Genomic DNA, 20,298 nt, shown 5'->3' on the forward strand with positions numbered 1-20,298 from the left:
TGTGTTCAGTGGAGCTGTGAAAATTGCCACTGTGTTTTCTATGATGTCTCCAACGGGGAAGAGGCAGGAACCAAGCATTGATCCTTGTGGGGGGGAAACAATAGAGGTAAAGGAGTGGGGATAGGAAGAGAAGCCATGGGCAGGTGATTCTCTGCATGACGAACGGAGGTGTGTGAACGGGGGGGGGCCCAACCCAGCTGGACAACAATGGAGAGGCTGGTTGTGGTCCCAGGTTGCAGAAGGATTAGGACAGATAGTTCACCACAGTCACACTCACACAGGACCTCCTCTGACACTTTGCTGGAGACCATTTTGGCACTGTGGCCACAATTGGCCAGATTCCAGCAGAGAAGATCGCCGCATCCCAGGATATTCCTGAAATTGTGAGCAGTTTCGGCAAGTTAAGACAGCAGGAGCCAATCGTGTTTACAGTATTCCATCAGAATCAATCACTTTCTACGAGCCAGCTTACCTCTGGATAGGTGAGAGGAGACATTGGGCGTGGTGACTGCGAACGCTGCAGAGGAAACGACATTGATTGCAATGAGTCACACATTGTTTTAATAAAGAACAAACAACAGCACAGCAGCAGGCCCTTCAGCCCGTCAAGCCTGCACTGATCAGATTGTCCTATCCAGACCAACTGCCTGTATCCCTCTGTTCCCTGTTTGTTCATGTATCTATCTATTTAAATGTGGCTGAAGTATCCGACTCAACCACCTCACTTGGCAGTGCATTCCAAGCCCCCACCACCCTCTGTGTAAAAAACTTCCCCTGCACATCTCCACTGAATCCTTCCCCCCCTTATCCTGAACTTGTGCCCCCTTGTGTTTGTCATTTCTGCCCTGGGAAAAAACTTCCAACTTTTCTATACTCCTCATAATTTTATAGACTTCTATCAGGTCACCCCCTCAGCCTCTGTCTTTCCAGGGAGAACAATCCCAGTTTATTCAATCTCTCCTCATAGCTAATACCCTCCATACGAGGCAACATCCTGGTAAACCTTTCCTGTACTCTCTCCAAAGCCTCCAAAGTGTGGCCACCAGAATTGGACACAGAATTCCAAATGTGGCCGAACCAATGTTTAGAAAACTCTAACGTAATTTGCCATACTCGATGCCCCAGCCAAAGAAGGCAAGCATGCCCCATGCTTTCTTCACCACCTTTTCCACCTGTGCTGCCACTTTTAAGGATCTGTGAACCTGTACTCCCAGATCTCTCTGTGGAGACGCACAGAAACCCTACAGTGCAGGACGAGAACATTTGGCCCATCGAGTCTGCACCGACAACAATCCCACCCAGCCCCTATCCCCATCACCCCACATATTTACCCTGCTAATCCCCCTAACACTGAGTGAGAATTTAGCATGGCCAATCACATTAACCCGCATATCTTTGGAGTATCGGAGAAACCCACGCAGACACAGGGAGAATGTGCAGAGTCTGCACAGACAGTGACTGCTGTGAGGCAGCAGTGCTAACCACTGTGCCACCCCTTTAATTAAAATTTAACATTTAACTACAATTCCCACAAAACCACGACCCCAAATCTACCGTTCGCTACTGAGGGACGGCACGGTAGCGCAGTGGTTAGCACTGCTGCTTCACGATTCCAGGGACCTGGGTTTGATTCCCAGCTTGGGTCACTATCTGTGTGGAGTTTGCACATTCTCCTCGTGTCTGCGTGGGTTTCCTCCGGGTGCTCCAGTTTCCTCCCACAGTCCGAAGATGTGTGGGTTAGGTTGATTGGCCATGCTAAAATTGCCCCTTAGTGTCCTGAAATGTGTAGGTTAGAGGGATTAGTGGGTAAATATGTCGGGATATGGGGGGGTAGGGCGTGGATGGGATTGTGGTCAGTGCAGACTCGATGGGCTGAATGGCCTCTTTCTGCACTGTAGGGATTCTGAGTTCTGATTTGGTGTCTCATGCTCACAAAGGGTCTGCTGTATTGGACAATCATTTGGACAATGTGTGGGGGAGAAAAGAGAGACCCAGGGAGATTTATTTTGTTCGCTGAAAATTCTATACATGTCTCAAGCGATCCTCCAGTGGTTTGGTACATAATTGTTTGCACACACTTCCTGAATCACATCCACCACCTCACAATTTCTGTCTGCAAAGGACAAGTTGTTTGCGAGAAAGTTCTGTGTGTTATTTTAGCAGATTAATTTTGTGGCTGCATTAAATCAGTCACAGGAGAAAATTCACATCAAATATATTTTGGGGGCGCAGTGGTATCCTGAACCAGGGACCCAGGTTCGAATCCCACCACGGCAGATGGTGAAATTTGAATTGAGTAAAAGGTCTGGAATTAGGAATCTACTGATGACCATGAAATCATTGTTGGAAAAACCCATCTAGTTCACTGATGTCCTTCAGGGAAGGAAATCTGACGTCCTTACCCAGTCTGGCCTACATGTGACTCCAGACCCACAGCAATACGATTGACTCTTAAAAATGCCCTCTGAAATGACCGAGCGAACTGCTCAGTCTGAGGGCAATTAGGGATGATGAATAAATGCTAACCCAACCAGTGACACCCATGTTCCATGAATGAACTGTAAAAATATTTGATGGTTTACAGTATAAAAGTTGGAGTGTTATGGTGAGGTTGTATAAGGCATTGGTGAGGCTGAATTTAGAGTATTGTGTACAGTTTTGGTCACCTATTTATAGGAAGGATGTAAATAAGGTTGAAAGAGTGCAGAGAAGGTTCACAAGGATGTTGCCGGGACTTGAGAAGCTGAGTTACAGAGAGAGATTGAATAGGTTAGGACTTTATTCCCTGAAGCGTAGAAGAATGAAGGGGAGATTTGATAGAGGTGTATAAGATTTTGATGGGTATCGATAGAGTGAATGCAAGCAGGTTTTTTCCGCTGAGGCTAGGGAAGGAAAAAACCAGAGGGCATGGGTTAAGGGTGAAAGGAGAAAAGTTTAAAGGGAATATTAGGGGGAGGATTCTTCACGCAGAGAGTGGTGGGAGTGTGGAATGAGCCACCGGACAAAGTGGTAAATGCGGGGTCACTTTTAACATTTAAGAAAAACTTAGACTGGTTCATGGATGAGAGGGGTGTGGAGGGATATGGTCCAAGTGCAGGTCAGTGGGACTCAGCAAAAAATGGTTCGGCACAGACAAGAAGGGCCAAAAGGCCTGTTTCCGAGCTGTAATTTTCAATGGTTCTATTATTACTGTCTTGGTGTTAAATTTGCATAAATACACCACTTCCCTTCATCTGCAGCTGTGGTGTCCTTTCTGAAGCACTGTCTGATACTGCAGGCAGTGTGAGGGGCACTGTCCATCCTCTGAGCCTTTCTCCAGAGGTGCCCCCTTTTTCTCAGATGTTGGGGGCTAGTAGCAATGTGCAGTGTTCACAGTCCAAGGGCAATGCTGAAATGGATCGCCCAATTAGGAGTTAAACTGGGATCTCCCTCTGCAATCACTGGAGGGCAGCAAGTGTAATACTCTTGGGTGGGGGGGGCAATCTCGTCGCGTATGAGTTGGATTCTGTGATGACTGAAAGGGACCTGACTGGATTGTTCAGCAGGGAGCTTGCGTGGACTCTATGGGCCGAATGGCTACTATCTGTGCCATGATTACGGCATGACTTTACTGCCTTCTTCAGAGCAATGATTTAAATTCGTTTATGGGACGCTGGCTTGGTCAGCATTTATTGCCCATCTCTAATTGCCCCTTGAAAAGGGTGGGTGAGCCGCCATTTTGAATCCCTGCAGTCTCTGTGGTGTAGGTACACCCACAGTGCTGTCAGGGAGTGAATTCCAGGATTTTGACCCAGCGACAGTGAAGGAACGGCCAATATATTTCCAAGTCAGGATGGTGAGTGGCTCAGAGGGGAACTTGCAAGTGGTGGTGTTCCCCATGTGTCTGCTGCCCTTGTCCTTCTAGATGGTAGAGGTCGTGGGTTTGGAAGGTGCTGTCTAAGGATCTTTGGTGAATTGCTGCAGTGCATCTTGTAGATGGTACACACTGAGCGTCGGTGGTGGAGGGAGTGAATGTCTGTGGATGGGGTGCCAGTCAAGCAGGGCTGCTTTGTCCTGGATGGTGTTGAGGTTCTTCAGTGTTGTTGGAGCTGCCCCCATCCAGGCGATTGGGGATTATTCCATCAGACTTGTGCCTTGTAATTGGTGGACAGAGTTTGGGGGAGGTGAGTTATTCGCAAGTTTGTCACACTCTGACCTACTCTGGTAGCCACAGTATTTCAATGGCTGGGTCCAGTTCAGTTTCTGGTCAATGGTAGCCCCCAGGATATTGATACTGGGGGATTAAGCAATGGTAACCTCCAGGATATTAATATTGGGGATGAAGCGATGGTAACCCCCAGGATGTTGATACTGGGGGATTCAGCGATGGTAACCCCCAGGATGTTGATACTGGGGATTAAGTGATGGTAATGCTATTGAATATCAGGCGATGGTTGGATTCTTTCTTGTTGGAGACAGTTGTTGCCTGGCATTTGTGTGTGGAGGGAGTGTTAGTTGTCAGCCCAATGCCTGGACATTGCCCAAGTCTTGCTGCATTTGGGGGTGGACTGCTTCAGTATCTGAGTGGCGAATGGCGCCGAACATTTTGTGGAGCGTTCATCCCCACTCTGACCTGACAATGGAAGGAAGGACACGGACAAAGCAGACGGAGATGGTTGGGCTGAGGACACTACCCTGAGGAACGCCTACAAGTGTAAACAACACGCAGATGTTGGGAGAGGACAGGCTCAGTCAGTGCAAACAGCTGTCGACACTGACTCTGGAGGGTCGCAGAAAGAATGGTCACTTGGCTCAAGTACAACAGCCTCTGAGTCCTTCAACGCTCAGCACTTTGAGCAGGGCAGGCGGGGCCATGATTACTGCTATTAACTAAAACTATTTTCTTTAACCGGACGAGCGTACCTCAGCAGACCCCTGTGTCTCCGGTCTCTCTGCGCAGAAGTAGCTGTAATGTGGTTCATAGATCATGAGGTCTGGCCGTTCGATCTCCAGTATCGCCTTGTCTTTGGGGATTGCGGCTAGCTCCTTGTAGGGCAGCACCTGGTTATCCATCTTCGCCTGTGGGACAGAGGAGAGAGAGTTATAGCCACTGGCTCTACCCGTCTGCTTTTACTTTAATGTGGCATCAAGCTCCCAGAAAGAGCCAGCGATGTGAGGGCATTATTTGATCTGGGCTTAGTGCCAGTAACTGCCCACAGGAATACCTCCTGAGTCCAGACCCTCGTACTGTTAGTAACATGGCACGGAGGAGGGGGAGGGAGAGAGGGGGGAAAGAGCAGCAGAGGAAGGAAGGGAGTGGAAAGGGGAGGAGAGATGAGAGAGGGGAGTGAATGGAAGGGGAGGGTAGAAATGGGGGGGTGGGGTTTTAAAGTTTATTGAATAGAGTGACAAGTCAGCTTACATTAACACTGCAATGAAGTTACTGTGAAAATCCCCCAGTCGCCACACTCTGGAACCTGTTCAGGTTACACTGAGGAAGAATGTACCTAATCAGCTCATTTTTCAAGTGGAGAGGGGAGAGGAGAGAAGAAGAGTGTCCCACAGAGAATCATAGAATCCCTACAGTGCAGAAAGAGGCCATTCAGCCCATTGTACCTGCACTGACAACAACCCTACCCAGGCCCTATCCCCGTAACCCCACATATTTACCCTGCTAGTCCTCCTGACGCTCGGGGTCAATTTAGCATGGCCAGTCCACCTAACCAGCACATCGTTGGACTGTGGGAGGGAACTGGAGCACCTGGAGGAAACCCATGCAGACACGGGGAGAATGTGCAGACTCCACACAAGCCGGGAATTGAACCCGGGTCCCTGGTGCTGTGAGACAGCAGTGCTAACCACTGTGCCTGCTCTGGGCTGCACCTCCCTTCCCCGCACCCCTTGCCCTTCCTTGAAATCACTCCCAACAAATGGAGGGCCTCCCCTCAGTGACCCTCAGTCCATCCAAACCTTAACCCTCGCCATTGAGTTGGTTGCCAATACGTTACTTCGTAGCATTCTCCTCCCTTCTCTCCACAACGCTGCACACATTTATCCTTTTTGAATAACCCTCACTCCTTTCAAAAGCTTCGATTAAACCTGCCTCCACCTTACTCTCAGGCTGTGATTCCAGATCCAAACCGCTTACTCTGTTCAAATCCCACCACAGGAATTAACCAGGAGAGTAAGGTATAAATAAGATCCTGGAGTTAAAATTGCTCGGACTGAAAATCCATGCAGCAGTGAAATGGAGCCCAGTCGATCTGTGCTCACAGCACGACAGCTTGGGGCTTGAGGGTAACCCCCGTAAGTTTGATCAGACAGTCTATATTGCAGTCAGTGATTTTTGGAACAGTTTATCCACAGATGTAAACTCCCCAAAGCCATGCTAGATCATCACAAAGATTGGCTGGTTTGCAAGAAATGATTTGTCAGCTAGTTCTGTACCAGTCTGCTCTGACAGAACCACGCAAGTAGAAACATCTGCACACAGCAAGGCAACAATCCAACATCTGTACACTGCAAGGTAACAATCCAACATCTGTACGCAGCAAGGTAACAATCCAACATCTGTACGCAGCAAGGTAACAATCCAACATCTGTACGCAGCAAGGTAACAATCCAACATCTGTACGCAGCTAGGTAACAATCCAACATCTGTACACAGCAAGGTAACAATCCAACATCTGTACGCGGCAAGGTACAATCCAACATCTGTACGCAGCAAGGTAACAATCCAACATCTGTACGCAGCAAGGTAACGATCCAACATCTGTACGCAGCAAGGTAACAATCCAACATCTGTACGCAGCAAGGTAACAATCCAACATCTGTACGCATCAAGATAACCATCCAACACCTGTACGCAGCAAGTTAACAATCCAACATCTGTACGCATCAAGATAACCATCCAACATCTGTACGCAGCAAGATAACCATCCAACATCTGTACGCATCAAGATAACCATCCAACATCTGTACGCAGCAAGATAACCATCCAACATCTGTACACATCAAGATAACCATCCAACATCTGTACACGCTAAGGTAACCATCCAACATCTGTACACGCTAAGGTAACCATCCAACATCTGTACACCACAAGGTAGTGATCCAATATCTGTATACAGCAGGGGAACGACCCAACATCTGTACACAGCAAGGTAACAATCCAACATCTGTACTCAGCATGGTAGCCAGTCAACATCTGTCTGCAGCAAGGTAACCAGTCAACATCTCTACACAGTAAGGTAACCACTCAACATCTGTGCACAGCACGGTAATGATCTAACATCTGTAAACAGAAGGGTAATGATCCAACACCTGCATCAGCAAGGCAAAAATCCAACATCATACACACCAAGGTAAACACCCAACATCTGTACACAAGGTAACAATCCAACATCTGTACATAGCAAGGTAACAATCTAATATCTGTACCCAGCAAGGTAAGCAGTCAACATCTGTGCACAGCAAGGTAACAGTCTAAAATCTGTAGACAGCAAGGTAACAATCCAACATCCGTACACAGCAAGGCCACATCCAGCCAGGAAAACTGTACTCACACATATTGTCGAGCCTGGTGATCCAGGGGCACTCAATGGACGGTTGGAGCAGACACTTCCTGGCGATGTGTGAGATTGCTGTGACTTAAAGGAGATAGAGGAAGAGTGTTAGGTGGATGAATGGAAGTTAGATGCAGCTTGTGAGGTAAAATCTGCCAGTCTCAAGTTTGGTGCGTTGTCTGAATTTTATATAAAACAGACAGCACTAATACTGATGGGAAGGTGGTTATCTTACAAAACTAGTGATTGGGAGACCTGGACCAATGACATAGAAACGCTCTCACAGAATTGTTAGGGTGCAGGAGGAGGCCATTCAGCCCACTGTGCCTGCATTGGCTCTCCGAATGAACAATTCATTTTGGCCCATTCTCCCACCTTCTCCCCTTAATCCTGCACATCCTTACTTTCCAAATCATTTCCTTGTCGAGAGCCTTGCTTGAACCCGCCTCTGCCACTCTCTCAGGCTGTCATTCCAGATCGTAGCCGCTCGCTGAGTTCAAATCCCACCACGGTATTCAAATAAAGGGTTAACGGGGATCAAATAAAGAGTTAATGTCAATGGGACTGCTGCGTTATCACAAAGGCCCATCTGGTTCGATTCATGTCCTTCGGGGAGGACATTTGTCAAGACCAGGTTTTGCCTGTATGTGACTTCAAACCCCAGTTGACTCTTAATTGCCCTCCGAAATGGCCTAGCAAGCCACTCAAGCTGCCTAAAAGGTGGCCTGCTATCTTATCTCAAGGGATGGGCAATAAATGGATGGTGGTCGAACCAGCAACTCACGCCTCCCATCCATGAATTAAAGATAAATATTTGTTTGACTGATTGCACTAAACTGGTAGCAGCAGCCGAAGAAGCTAGGTTACTGCGATCCCAGTGGAGATCTGCAGGACTTTGCTTTTTGTGGAGCAATTCTTTCCACTGTCTGCATTAGACATTCGGAGGTTAGGTCAGGGGGCAAGGAACAGGCATTGCAAACTAAGATCGTCTGCTTCTGTCCCACCCAATGTTGAGCTCGACTGAACAATGTGCAGACTGACTGATTAACCGATCCTGAGAGAGAATAATTGCCTGTCAAAGACGTGCAGTGAACTGGGGAGGTGGTGAAAAATGTCAAATCGAATTAGCACCACTGACCCCAACTCCAAGATTCCCACATTTCAGCGATGTTCTCTTTGCGGAATTGGCCGAATATTTGCAGAGGGTTACAGGGAGGGTGGGTGTTACTGTTTACAGGGAGCCTCTGGGACCCCAGGGAGTGTGTCAGTGTTTACAGCAGTCACCGGGAACCTGTCAGTATTTACCAGGGGGTCCAAGGCAGTGTCTCCCCCACCCGCCCTTCCCCCAGAATGTTTTGATATTTACGGGGTTCTCAGGCAGTGCGTCAGGGCTTCCGAGAGATGAATTTACAGGGGGCCCCTATGAGAGTGTTAGTATGTATGGGGGGGGCCCCTATGAGAGTGTTAGTATGTATGGGGGGGCCCTAGGAGAGTGTTCGTATGTGTGGGGGGGCCCTAGGAGAGTGTTCGTATGTATGGGGGGGCCCTAGGAGAGTGTCAGTATGTATGGGGGGGTGCCCTATGAGAGTGTGGGTATGTATGGGGGGGCCCTAGGAGAGTGTTAGTATGTATGGAGGACCCTAGGAGAGTGTTAGTATGTATGGGGGGGCCCTAGGAGAGTGTTAGTATGTATGGGGGGGCCCTAGGAGAGTGTCAGTATGTATGGGGGGGGCCCTAGGAGAGTGTTAGTATGTATGGAGGACCCTAGGAGAGTGTTAGTATGTATGGGGGGGCCCTAGGAGAGTGTTAGTATGTATGGGGGGGCCCTAGGAGAGTGTCAGTATGTATGGGGGGGCCCTAGGAGATTGTCAGTATGTATGGGGGGGCCCTAGGAGAGTGTGGGTATGTATGGGGGGGTGCCCTATGAGAGTGTGAGTATGTATGGGGGGGCCCTAGGAGAGTGTTAGTATGTATGGAGGACCCTAGGAGAGTGTTAGTATGTATGGGGGGGCCCTAGGAGAGTGTTAGTATGTATGGGGGGGCCCTAGGAGAGTGTCAGTATGTATGGGGGGGGCCCTAGGAGAGTGTTAGTATGTATGGAGGACCCTAGGAGAGTGTTAGTATGTATGGGGGGGCCCTAGGAGAGTGTTAGTATGTATGGGGGGGCCCTAGGAGAGTGTCAGTATGTATGGGGGGGCCCTAGGAGATTGTCAGTATGTATGGGGGGGCCCTAGGAGAGTGTGGGTATGTATGGGGGGGTGCCCTATGAGAGTGTGAGTATGTATGGGGGGGCCCTAGGAGAGTGTTAGTATGTATGGAGGACCCTAGGAGAGTGTTAGTATGTATGGGGGGGCCCTAGGAGAGTGTTAGTATGTATGGGGGAGCCCTAGGAGAGTGTGAGTATGTATGGGGGGGCCCTAGGAGATTGTCAGTATGTATGGGGGGGCCCTAGGAGAGTGTTAGTATGTATGGGGGGGTGCCCTAGGAGAGTGTTAGTATTTACAAGAGGTCCCTGGGGAGTGTGTCAGTATTTACAGGGGGTCCCTGGGGAGTGTGTCAGTATTTACAGGGGGTCCCTGGGGAGCGTGTCAGTATTTACAGGGGGTCCCTGGGGAGCGTGTCAGTATTTACAGGGGGTCCCTGGGGAGCGTGTCAGTATTTACAGGGGGTCCCTGGGGAGCGTGTCAGTATTTACAGGGGGTCCCTGGGGACTGTGTCAGTATTTACAGGGGGTCCCTGGGGAGTGTGTCAGTATTTACAGGGGGTCCCTGGGGAGTGTGTCAGTATTTACAGGGGGTCCCTGGGGAGCGTGTCAGTATTTACAGGGGGTCCCTGGGGAGCGTGTCAGTATTTACAGGGGGTCCCTGGGGAGCGTGTCAGTATTTACAGGGGGTCCCTGGGGAGCGTGTCAGTATTTACAGGGGGTCCCTGGGGAGCGTGTCAGTATTTACAGGGGGTCCCTGGGGAGCGTGTCAGTATTTACAGGGGGTCCCTGGGGAGCGTGTCAGTATTTACAGGGGGTCCCTGGGGAGTGCGTCTGTATTTACAGGGGGTCCCTGGGGAGCGTGTCAGTATTTACAGGGGGTCCCTGTGGAGCGTGTCAGTATTTACAGGGGGTCCCTGGGGAGTGTGTCAGTATGTACAGGGGGTCCCTGGGGAGTGTGTCAGTATGTACAGGGGGTCCCTGGGGAGTGTGTCAGTATTTACAGGGGGTCCCTGGGGAGTGTGTGTCAGTATTTACAGGGGGTCCCTGGGGAGTGTGTCAGTATGTACAGGGGGTCCCTGGGGAGTGTGTCAGTATTTACAGGGGGGTCCCTGGGGAGTGTGTGTCAGTATTTACAGGGGGTCCCTGGGGAGTGTGTCAGTATGTACAGGGGGTCCCTGGGGAGTGTGTCAGTATTTACAGGGGGTCCCTGGGGAGTGTGTCAGTATTTACAGGGGGTCCCTGGGGAGTGTGTCAGTATGTACAGGGGGCCCCAAGGTATTTGTCAGTATTTACAGGAGGTCTCTAAGAGCGTGTCAGTATTTAGAAGGGGTCCGTAGGAGCATGTCAGTATTTAGAGGGGGTCCAGGTGTGGTTAATATTTACCAGGGGTTCCAGGCAGTGCATGAACATTTACAGGGGACCTTGAAGTGTGTCAGTATTAACAAGGGGCTTCCTGAAAATGTCCCAGTTGGAAGTGATTGTAAGCCAGACTGTGAACCTCACAGCATGGGAAGGGGGTAATCCAGTGATTCAGAATCCTGGCAACCCATTCAGAACAGATGACGCCAACTGAATGACGGCAAGGCGGCTGTTGTTGATAATGTCCAAAGTAGCTCCACCACCTGAGGATTCACACAGATCACACTGTGAATGGAGGAAATCTCTGATGTTAATCCTACCTTCTGCATGTTTATTGTTGCAGTCGCTCTGTGTAATCTGCTGACAAATCTACAGGAAAAAAAACAAAAAATGTCACATTTCTTTTTGAGGCTATTTCGAAGTCAATTTATCTGCACCTACCCCATCCAAATCTATCTTTATATTTTAATCATCTCAAACTTCTGAACTGAAGGGAGTACAAACCAAACCATTTGCGACCTGTCTGTGCAATTTAACCCTTCAAGCTCCTTCAAGACATTCTGATGAATCTGTTCTGAAACCACTCTGAGACTGATATACCCTTCGTGAGGTGCGTTGAACGCATGATCCATGTGGGCTCTGGTGAACTGAAATACATTGCCAAACTTCCAAACATGTGTCTGCACACCTGGCCCATTGGAGAGTTGACTTCTTTCAAAATGGGATTCCATCAGCTATCCAGCATCGCAAACATGCCCTTCAGCTCATCTAGTTACACTGGGATTTATGCTCCACTCTAACCTTCTCCATCTTTCCTCATCCAAACCTACCACCTTGACCATCTCACCATAACTCATGTTGAGTGCAGTTTTGGTCTCCTTTTCTGAGGAAGGATGTTCTTGCTCTCTTGCAACGAAGGTTTACCAGGCTGATTCCCGGGATGGCGGGACCGATGTATGAGGAGAGATTGACTCGGTTAGGATTGTTTTAGCAGGAGTTCAGATGAATGAGGGGGGGATCTCACAGAGATTTACAAAATTCTAACAGGAATGGACAGGGTAGATGCAGATAGGATGTTCCCGATGGTGAGGGGAGCCCAGAACCAGGGGGTTACAGTCTGAGGATTCAGGGGAGACCATTTAGGACGGAGGTAAGGAGACATTTCTTCACCCGGTGAGCCTGTGGAATTCATTGCCACAGGAAGTAGTTGATGCCGAAACATCAAATGTATTCAAGAGGGGGCTGGATATCGCACTTGGGGTGAATGGGATCAAAGGTTATTGGGAGAAAGCAGGATGAGGCTATTGAGTTGGATGATCGTGATGAATGGCAGAATGGGCTAAAAGGGCCAAATAGCCTCCTCCTCCTCCTATTTTCTATGTTTCTCCATTCTGCCCTCCATCATACATTTGTCCAGCTTCCCCTTAAATACAACCACACAATGCACTTCAACCACTCCCTTTGGCCGTGAGTTCCACATTCTCCTCAATATGGATACATTTCCTATGAATTGCCTGTTGTATTTCTTGATGATTCGAACATTGATGGCCTCTGGTTATGCTGTCTCCCCACAAGAGGAAATCTCTCGGTATCCACTGTGACGTTAATGGACTTTTATTAGTTTTTTTTTGCCTTTGGTGATGTCGTTGTTGGCAGGAGAAGAAAAGCTGTAGTTAAGTTAAGGATCGATTTTCAGTTTCAGTTTGGAGCTGCAGGTTGAAGTTTTGAGTTTTAGAAGGGTCAGTGTGCTTAAAAAAAAGTGTTTTCTCTCTCTCCCTGTTGTTCTGAAAATTCTGTTGCTTTCCTGAAGGGTGAAAATCTGCTAAAATTGGGGACTGGATCAGAGTCGCTGTGGTGTTTTGGGAAGCTGTTTTGTCTTCAAACTGATCAGAGTCTCAAGAACATTTGACTGGAGAATTCAACTAAAGGCCTCGATCCCGGTGTCACGTGAGCAGTAGACTTTTCTGTATTAAGCCTGTTTAAAGGGTTATTTATGGAAGTTGACTTTAATTGGCACATTCTATATATATCAGGGGGTGGCATTGTGGCACAGTGATTAGCACTGTTGCCTCACTGTGCCAGGGACCTGGGTTGAATTCAGGCTCAGGTCACTGTTGTATGGAGTCTGATGTTCTCCCTATGTCTGGGTGGGTTTCTTCCGGGTGCTCTGGTTTCCTCCCACCGTCCAAAGATGTGCAGATTAGGTTGATTGGTCATGTTAAATTAACCCTAGTAATCAGGGAAATTAGCAGGGTAAATATGATGGGTTCTGGGAATAGGGACGAGGTGGGATTGTGGTCAGTGTAGACTCAATGGATCAAATGGTCTCCTTCTGCACTGTAGGGACTCTATAATATTCATTATAGTGATTGTTCTGTTTCTTGTTTGATAAAAGCTTTTGCTAGTTTTCTTACTATACATGTCAACTATATTCTTAGGTAAACTGTGTTTGATAAAAGCTCCCTAGTGGGTCACTTGAATCATATCTGAAGTGAAACACATCATTTTTATCCTTGCCAAATTCAAGATGCGAATCTTATGATTCAGGCGGGCTCCATAAAACATTTTGAAGTTTCTAACCTGACTCATAACACCGCCCCATCAAAAACCTTTCAGTATTATCAAAGTTCGATTTGGTCACCTCATCATTCTCCTTTTTTCAAGCAAAAAGAGAACCAGCCTGCCAATCCTTTCCTGACACATATTTCTGGAGTTATCCTTAGAAATCTTCCCCTTGCCCTTTCCAGTGCTCCCTTTGTATAATATGGTGACTGGATCCACACACAGTGCTCTCACTAACCAAGGACCAATAGTTTTAGTATAACTTGCCTATTTTCAAATTATATCTTCTCGGACAAAAAAAGCCCAGTGCTGGGGTTGCTTTTTTTAGAGACCTGCAGCACAACTTGCAGTGATCGATGTACTTTCAAAGTTTCAACGCAAGTGGTAACATTTCTATAAATTAATTAAGGATTTTTATGAATCTGTTGGTTTCCTCTCTGAAGTCTGGCTCAAGTACTCTCTGTTGGTTTCCCTTATCGTACAATCCCCTACAGTAGGGAAAGAGGCCATTTGGCCCATCAAGGCTGCACCGACAACAATCCCAGTCAAGCCCTATCCCCGTAACCCCATGCGTTTAACCTGCTAGTACCCCTGACACACAGAGTCAATTTAGCGTGGCCAATCCACCTAACCTGCACGTCTTTTGGTCTGTGGGAGGAAACCGGAGCACCCGGAGGAAACCCACGCAGACGCAAGGGAGACATTCAAGCTCCACACAGACGGCAACCCAAGCCGGGAATCGAACCCAGGTCCCTGTCACAGTGAGGCAGCGGTGCTAACCACTGTGCCACCGTGCTGCTCAGGGTAATCTGTGATTACCTCAGAATAAATTTATGTGAAAGGAATCAAGACAGTGAATATTGCTGCTGACCATCAGTTAAAGTGAAGTTAGAGTCATAGAGGTTAACAGCATGGAAACAGGCCCTTCAGCCCAAGTTGTCCATGCCGCCCCTTCTTTTAATCTCAAAGCTAGTTCCAATTGCCTGTGTTTGGCCCATATCCCTCTATACCCATCTTAGCCACGTAACTGTATAAAAGCTTTTTAAAAGACAAAATTGTATCCGCCTGTACCTCTAGCAGCTCATTCCAGAGACTCACCGCCCTCTGTGTGAAAAAATTGCCCCTCTGGACCCTTTTTTATCTCTCCCCTCTCAGCTTAAACCTATGCCCTCTCGTTTTAGACTCCCCTACCTTTGGGAAAAGATACTGACTATCTTGCTGATCTGTGCCCCTCATTATTTTATAGACCTCTATAAGATCACCCCTCAGCCTCCTACGCTCCAGAGAAAAATGTCTCAGTCCATCCGGCCTCTCCTTATAACTCCAACCATCAAGTTAAATTTGTTTATTAGTCACAAGTAGCCTTACATTAACACTGTAATGACGTTACTGTGAAAGTTTCCTAGTCGTCAGTGGGCAGTTATAAGGTGAGAGCATTTGAATGGTGAATCTTGTAGTACAGATTGGTGGACACGTACTGTACCAGTTAAATGGTGAACATCAGTGCATTCTGAAAGACTTGCTCCTTCTCTGACATGCTGCACAGGCTGTGTGATCCTTTCTGCTCTGCGAATGAAAACCAGGCTTTAACTTCTCTGTGTTTTCTTAGTTGAGCAAATGATTAGATGTGCAAATAAGTTACAGATAATGTCATATCAGTATCCATTTCTAGGGTCAGTGCCGAGGGAGTGCCGCACTGCCAGAGGGTCAGTGCCGAGGGAGTGCCGCACTGCCAGAGGGTCAGTGCCGAGGGAGTTCCGCACTGCCAGAGGGTCAGTGCCGAGGGAGTGCTGCACTGCCAGAGGGTCAGTGCCGAGGGAGTGCCGCACTGCCAGAAGGTCAGTGCCGAGGGAGTGCCGCACTGCCAGAGGGTCAGTGCCGAGGGAGTGCCGCACTGCCAGAGGGTCAGTGCCGAGGGAGTGCCGCACTGTCAGATGTGCTATCTTTCAGATTAATATTAAATTAAGGTCCCACCGCAGTGGATGTTGAAGATCTCACCATCCAATCTGAAATTGTCCTCACAAACTCTCCTCCGTCAAACAAAACAGATTATTTTGTCACTTAACCGATTTCCCGTTTGAGTGGCATTTCTTGGTGGAAATTGGCTGCTCTATTTGGGATACACCAGAGAGAAGTTCAGTGTTAAGTCATCACTTCATTGAAAAGTGCAGTATAAATACAATTTCAGGAAGTGTAGTGGAGGGCATGCCCCTGTCTCCATCAACAGAGATGAAGTGGAAAGGGTCGAGAGCTTCAAGTTTCCAGATCACCAACAACCTGTCCTGGTCCCTTAACATTATAGTTAAGAAATGCCACCAACACCTCTACTTTCTCAGGAGGCGAAGAAAATTTGGCATATCCACTAAAACTCTCACCAATTTTTACTGCTGCACCATAAAATGCATTCTTCCTGATTGTATCAAGCTTGGTATGGGCTCCTGCTCTGTCCAAGACTGCAAGAAACTACAAAGGGTTGTGAATGTAGCCCAGTCCATCACGCAAACCAGCCTCCCATCCATTGACTCTGTCTACACTTCCCACTGCCTCTGCAAAGCAGCCAGCATAATCATGCACCCAAGACATTCTCCCTTCCACTTTTTACTGCTGGGAAAAAGATACAAAAGTCTGAGGTCACGTAACAACCAACTCAAGAACAGCTTCTTCCCTGCTTCCGTCAGACTTTTGAATGGTCCTACCTTATATTAAGTTGATCTTTTTCTACACCCCAGCAGTGACTAACACCCCATTCTGTGCTCTATGAACGGTGTGCTTTGTCTGGATAGCGGGCAAGAGACAATACTTTTCATTGTATCCCAATACATGTGACAATAATAAATCAAATCAAACAATACTTTTCACTGCAATGAACTGAATCAAATTTCTTTCTAATTGAGCTGGGAGCTCAGAGCCAGTGAAATGGTGATCAAATCAAACGACAAATGCAGCACATTCATTCGGACTTGCTGCTGTCCTTTGGGGAATGGTGTTAAATGTAATAATTTCATTTTTGGGGAGGTGGTGGTTGAGTGGGAATGGCACCAAAAAAACCCAGACCAATGCTCTGAGGACGTGGGTTCAAATCCCAGCAGGACAGCTGGTGGAATTTAAATTCAATGACTAAATCTGGATTTTAAGCTTGTCTCAGTAATAGGAACTCTCATTGACTGTTCTGAAAAAAACAACCTTCAGGGAAGGAAGATTGAACAACAGGTGACTACAGACCCACACTAATGTGGTTGATTCTTAAATGGCTTAACCACTCAGTTCAAGGGAAATTAGGGGTGGTCATTCATGGGACATGGCCATCACTGGCTGGCCAGCATTTATTGCCCATCCCTAATTGCCCCTTGAGAAGGTGGTGGTGAGCTGTCTTCTTGAATGGCTGCAGTTCGCATGCTGCAGGTTGACCCACAATGCCGTTAGGAAGGGAATTCCAGGATTTTGGCCCAGCGACAGTGAAGGAACGGCCGATATATTTCCAAGTCAGGATGGTGAGGGTTTGGAGGGGAACTTACAGGTGGTGGTGTTCCCCATGTGTCTGCTGCCCTTGTCCTTCTAGATGGAATTGGTCGTGGGTTTGGAAGGTGCTGTCTGAGGATGAGTTGCTGCAGTGCATCTTGTCGATGGTACACACTGCTGCTACTGAGTGTCGGTGGTGGAGGGAGTGAATGTTTGTGGATGGGGGGCCAATCAAGCGGGGCTGCTTTGTCCTGGATGGTGTCGAGCTTCTTGAGTGTTGTTGGAGCTGCACCCATCCAGGCAAATGGGGAGTATTCCATCACACTCCTGACTTGTGCCCTGTAGATGGTGGACAGGCTTTGGGGGGAGTCAGGAGGTGAGTTACTTGCTGCAGTATTCCTCGTCTCTGACCTGCCGTTGCAGCCACAGTGTTTATGTGATGAGTTCAGTTGAGATTCTGGTCAATGGTAACCCCCCGCCAGGATGTTGACTAAAGATGGTCACTTCCCAGTTTGTGAGGAGAGAAGGTGGGAGACAAACTCCAAGGTTGACTGACTTCGGATACACAGTAAAAAGTCTAAAACCTGGTGTTGTCAGACTTTTTACTGTGTTTACGCCAGTCCAACGCCAGCATACCCACATCATGACTTCGGATACCCATAGAGGCTGGCTGGAGATTGACAAAAGATAGTTCCTAAGGTGTGGATTTCCCTGGCCTAAATCTGGTCTCTGTTTGAGCTGGGTGATGACTGGGTGTGGAGGCCAATTCAGATTTTTATTTTATTATTCATCTGTGGGACATGGACGTCACCGGCTGGGCCAGCATTTATTGCCCATCCCTCATTGCCTGAGGGCAGTTGAGAGTCAACCACATTGCTGTGGCTCTGGAGTCACATGTAGGCCAGACTGGGTGAGATTTCCTTCCCTCAAGGACATTCGTGAACCAGATGGGTTTTTCCAACAATGGTTTCATGGTCATCAGTCGATTCTTAATTCCAAATATTTTTTATTGAATTCAAATTCAACCATCTGCTGTGGCGAGATTCGAACGCGGGTCCCTAGAGCATTTGCTGAGTTTCTGGATTAATAATTTAGCGATAATACCACTAGGCCATCACCTACCACAATCTTAACCAGCTCATTAAAACTGATGTCAACCTGTGCCATCTTCAGCATAGACCTCACCCACCACTAGCAATCAAGGAAACTGTGTCCTTGAGTTTCTTCGCCACTGGATCCTGAAGATCCTTACAGCGTCTCATCGACAGTTACATACCGCTGTCTCGAACAGGCGACATGGGCTCTCGGGGCTGGACAACACAGAACTGGTGGGGCATTGCAGTCTCAGAGAGGGCTAAGGCCAGTGCCTGGACCAGTTGGCTGGTGTCCTCCAATATCCTCCTACCAAGGTCATGATCAACGTGGCCTGCTGCCCTCGCCATAACGTGGTCCTCTGGAGAGGTGAAGACCTTGAAGGTATTGAGGCTCTGGGATCAGGAGGGAAGAGAGGAGGAGTAAATTGGAGGTGGAGGGAAATCAAGGCAAACAGGGCTGCCTTGAGATGACCTCCTTTTACCACCCTCCAGAAAGAGGACTGCCCACTTTGTTTGAGGACTCTGGGTCTGCACCTGATGGACTTTAGAAGCATCATAGAAACATAGAATCCCTATAGTGTAGAAACAGGCCATTCAGCCCATCGAATCTGCACTAGCCACAATTACACACAGACCCTATCCCCATAACCCCTGCATTTACCCCAGCTAATCCCCCTGACACTAAGGGGCAATTTAGCATGGCCAATCCACCAAACCGACATATCTTTGGATTGTGGGAGGAAACCAGAGCACCCGGAGGACACCCACGCAGACACGGGGAGAATGTGCAGACTCCGCACAGGCAGTGACCCAAGCCAGGATTCGAACCCAGAACCACTGTGCCCCCAATAAGGATCTGAATAAAGGGACAACCCTTCAGAACGGAGATGAGGAGGAATTTCTTCAGCTAGAGGGTTTGGTGAATCTCATTGCCACAGAGGAGGCCGGGTCACTGAGTGTGTTGAAGACAGAGATAGATAGGTTCTTGATTGGTAAGGGGACCAAAGATTACAGGGAAAAGGCAGGAGAATGGGGTTGAGAAACATATCAGCCGCGGAGCAGACACGATGGGCCGAATGGCTTAATTCTGTATCTTATGATCTCTTCTTCACAATCTCCAGCATGAGATCCAGATTGGCATTGGTGAAATGAGGGTCTATTTGGCTCCCCTGTGGCAGGCTTTGACACAGACCTCCCCTTCAGTACAACCAAGAGCCTTGCTGATGAGACTAAATGAGTCATGCACTTAATCTGACCACCTTGCATCCACTACCCCCCCACCCTCTCTCCATTCTCCCACTTCCATATCAATTCTGGGCTGACACTGTCTCAGTCAGGTTCCCACGCCAACAGGGAGGAGGAGGGGGAGGAGGTGGGAGAGAGATGGAGGGGTGCAGATCCAGCTCCTGTTTCTATCACCATGCATTCAATCCAGGGCCATCGCTTCACACTTAGCCAGATCAGAGTGAATAAATGGTGCCAGAGAGGGAGAAACAACAGGGACATGAAGATTAAGGAGATTAGCATTCAAGGAGAAAGTCATATATCATTGTGACCAAGATACAGAGAGCAGCAGGAATAACTCACGGCGGGGGTACCTTTACATAACCAGCGCTATCTTGCCTGAAAGTGCATCAACATTCTGGAGAACTGCTTTTTGCAATGATGCACGCTGTGTAATTCATAGGACAAACAAACACAGCCCAACCCACTCCATTTTCGCTTTGTCGACCTTTTAATTATTAACAGGCTTAAGAGAATGGCCGTGACGGGCCCCCAATTGTGCGTCGCGGGCAGGATGCATTGTACTGAGCTGCTGGACTCTGGAACTGGATTGCATGTGGTCCATTGTCAGTCCCTCTGGCCGGCTGAGAGTGTTTTGCTGACACACACACAGAGTTCATTCTGTCGAGAGGCATTTTCTCATTAACTCTGGAGCTGGACCCATGGAAGCCGATGCCCTTCCAAACACAATGCAGACACACACACGCGCGCACACACACTGGCAACAACTCAGGCATGGCGTAGGGGAAATTTGTTGCCGCCTTGCCAGTTTTACGGATGCTGGAATGGA

The 20,298-nt window shown here is 48.3% G+C and overlaps 2 protein-coding genes across 3 annotated transcripts in view; one reads left to right on the plus strand and one right to left on the minus strand.

Moving 5' to 3' along the window:
* dmtn (dematin actin binding protein) overlaps positions 1-20,298 on the minus strand; it is a 67,658-nt gene that overhangs the window by 30,160 nt on the left and 17,200 nt on the right. The window contains 5 exon segments of the mRNA XM_080217263.1: positions 473-517; positions 4,903-5,058; positions 7,545-7,628; positions 11,430-11,478; positions 15,150-15,237. Of these exon segments, the coding sequence (XP_080073389.1) occupies positions 473-517; positions 4,903-5,058; positions 7,545-7,628; positions 11,430-11,438 (294 nt within the window). The 5' untranslated portion in view covers positions 11,439-11,478; positions 15,150-15,237.
* Positions 1-20,298, plus strand: part of LOC145361445 (leucine-rich repeat LGI family member 3-like) — a 103,089-nt gene that overhangs the window by 12,814 nt on the left and 69,977 nt on the right. For both annotated transcript variants that reach the window (XM_080217261.1, XM_080217260.1), the window contains exon 2: positions 12,920-13,056. The gene's annotated coding sequence lies outside the window, so the exon portion shown is untranslated. The remainder of the gene's footprint in view (positions 1-12,919; positions 13,057-20,298) is intronic.

Source organism: Carcharhinus amblyrhynchos, chromosome 34 (assembly GCF_965287045.1).
Source record: "Carcharhinus amblyrhynchos chromosome 34, sCarAmb.v2.hapA, whole genome shotgun sequence".
NCBI classification, from domain to species: domain Eukaryota; kingdom Metazoa; phylum Chordata; class Chondrichthyes; order Carcharhiniformes; family Carcharhinidae; genus Carcharhinus; species Carcharhinus amblyrhynchos.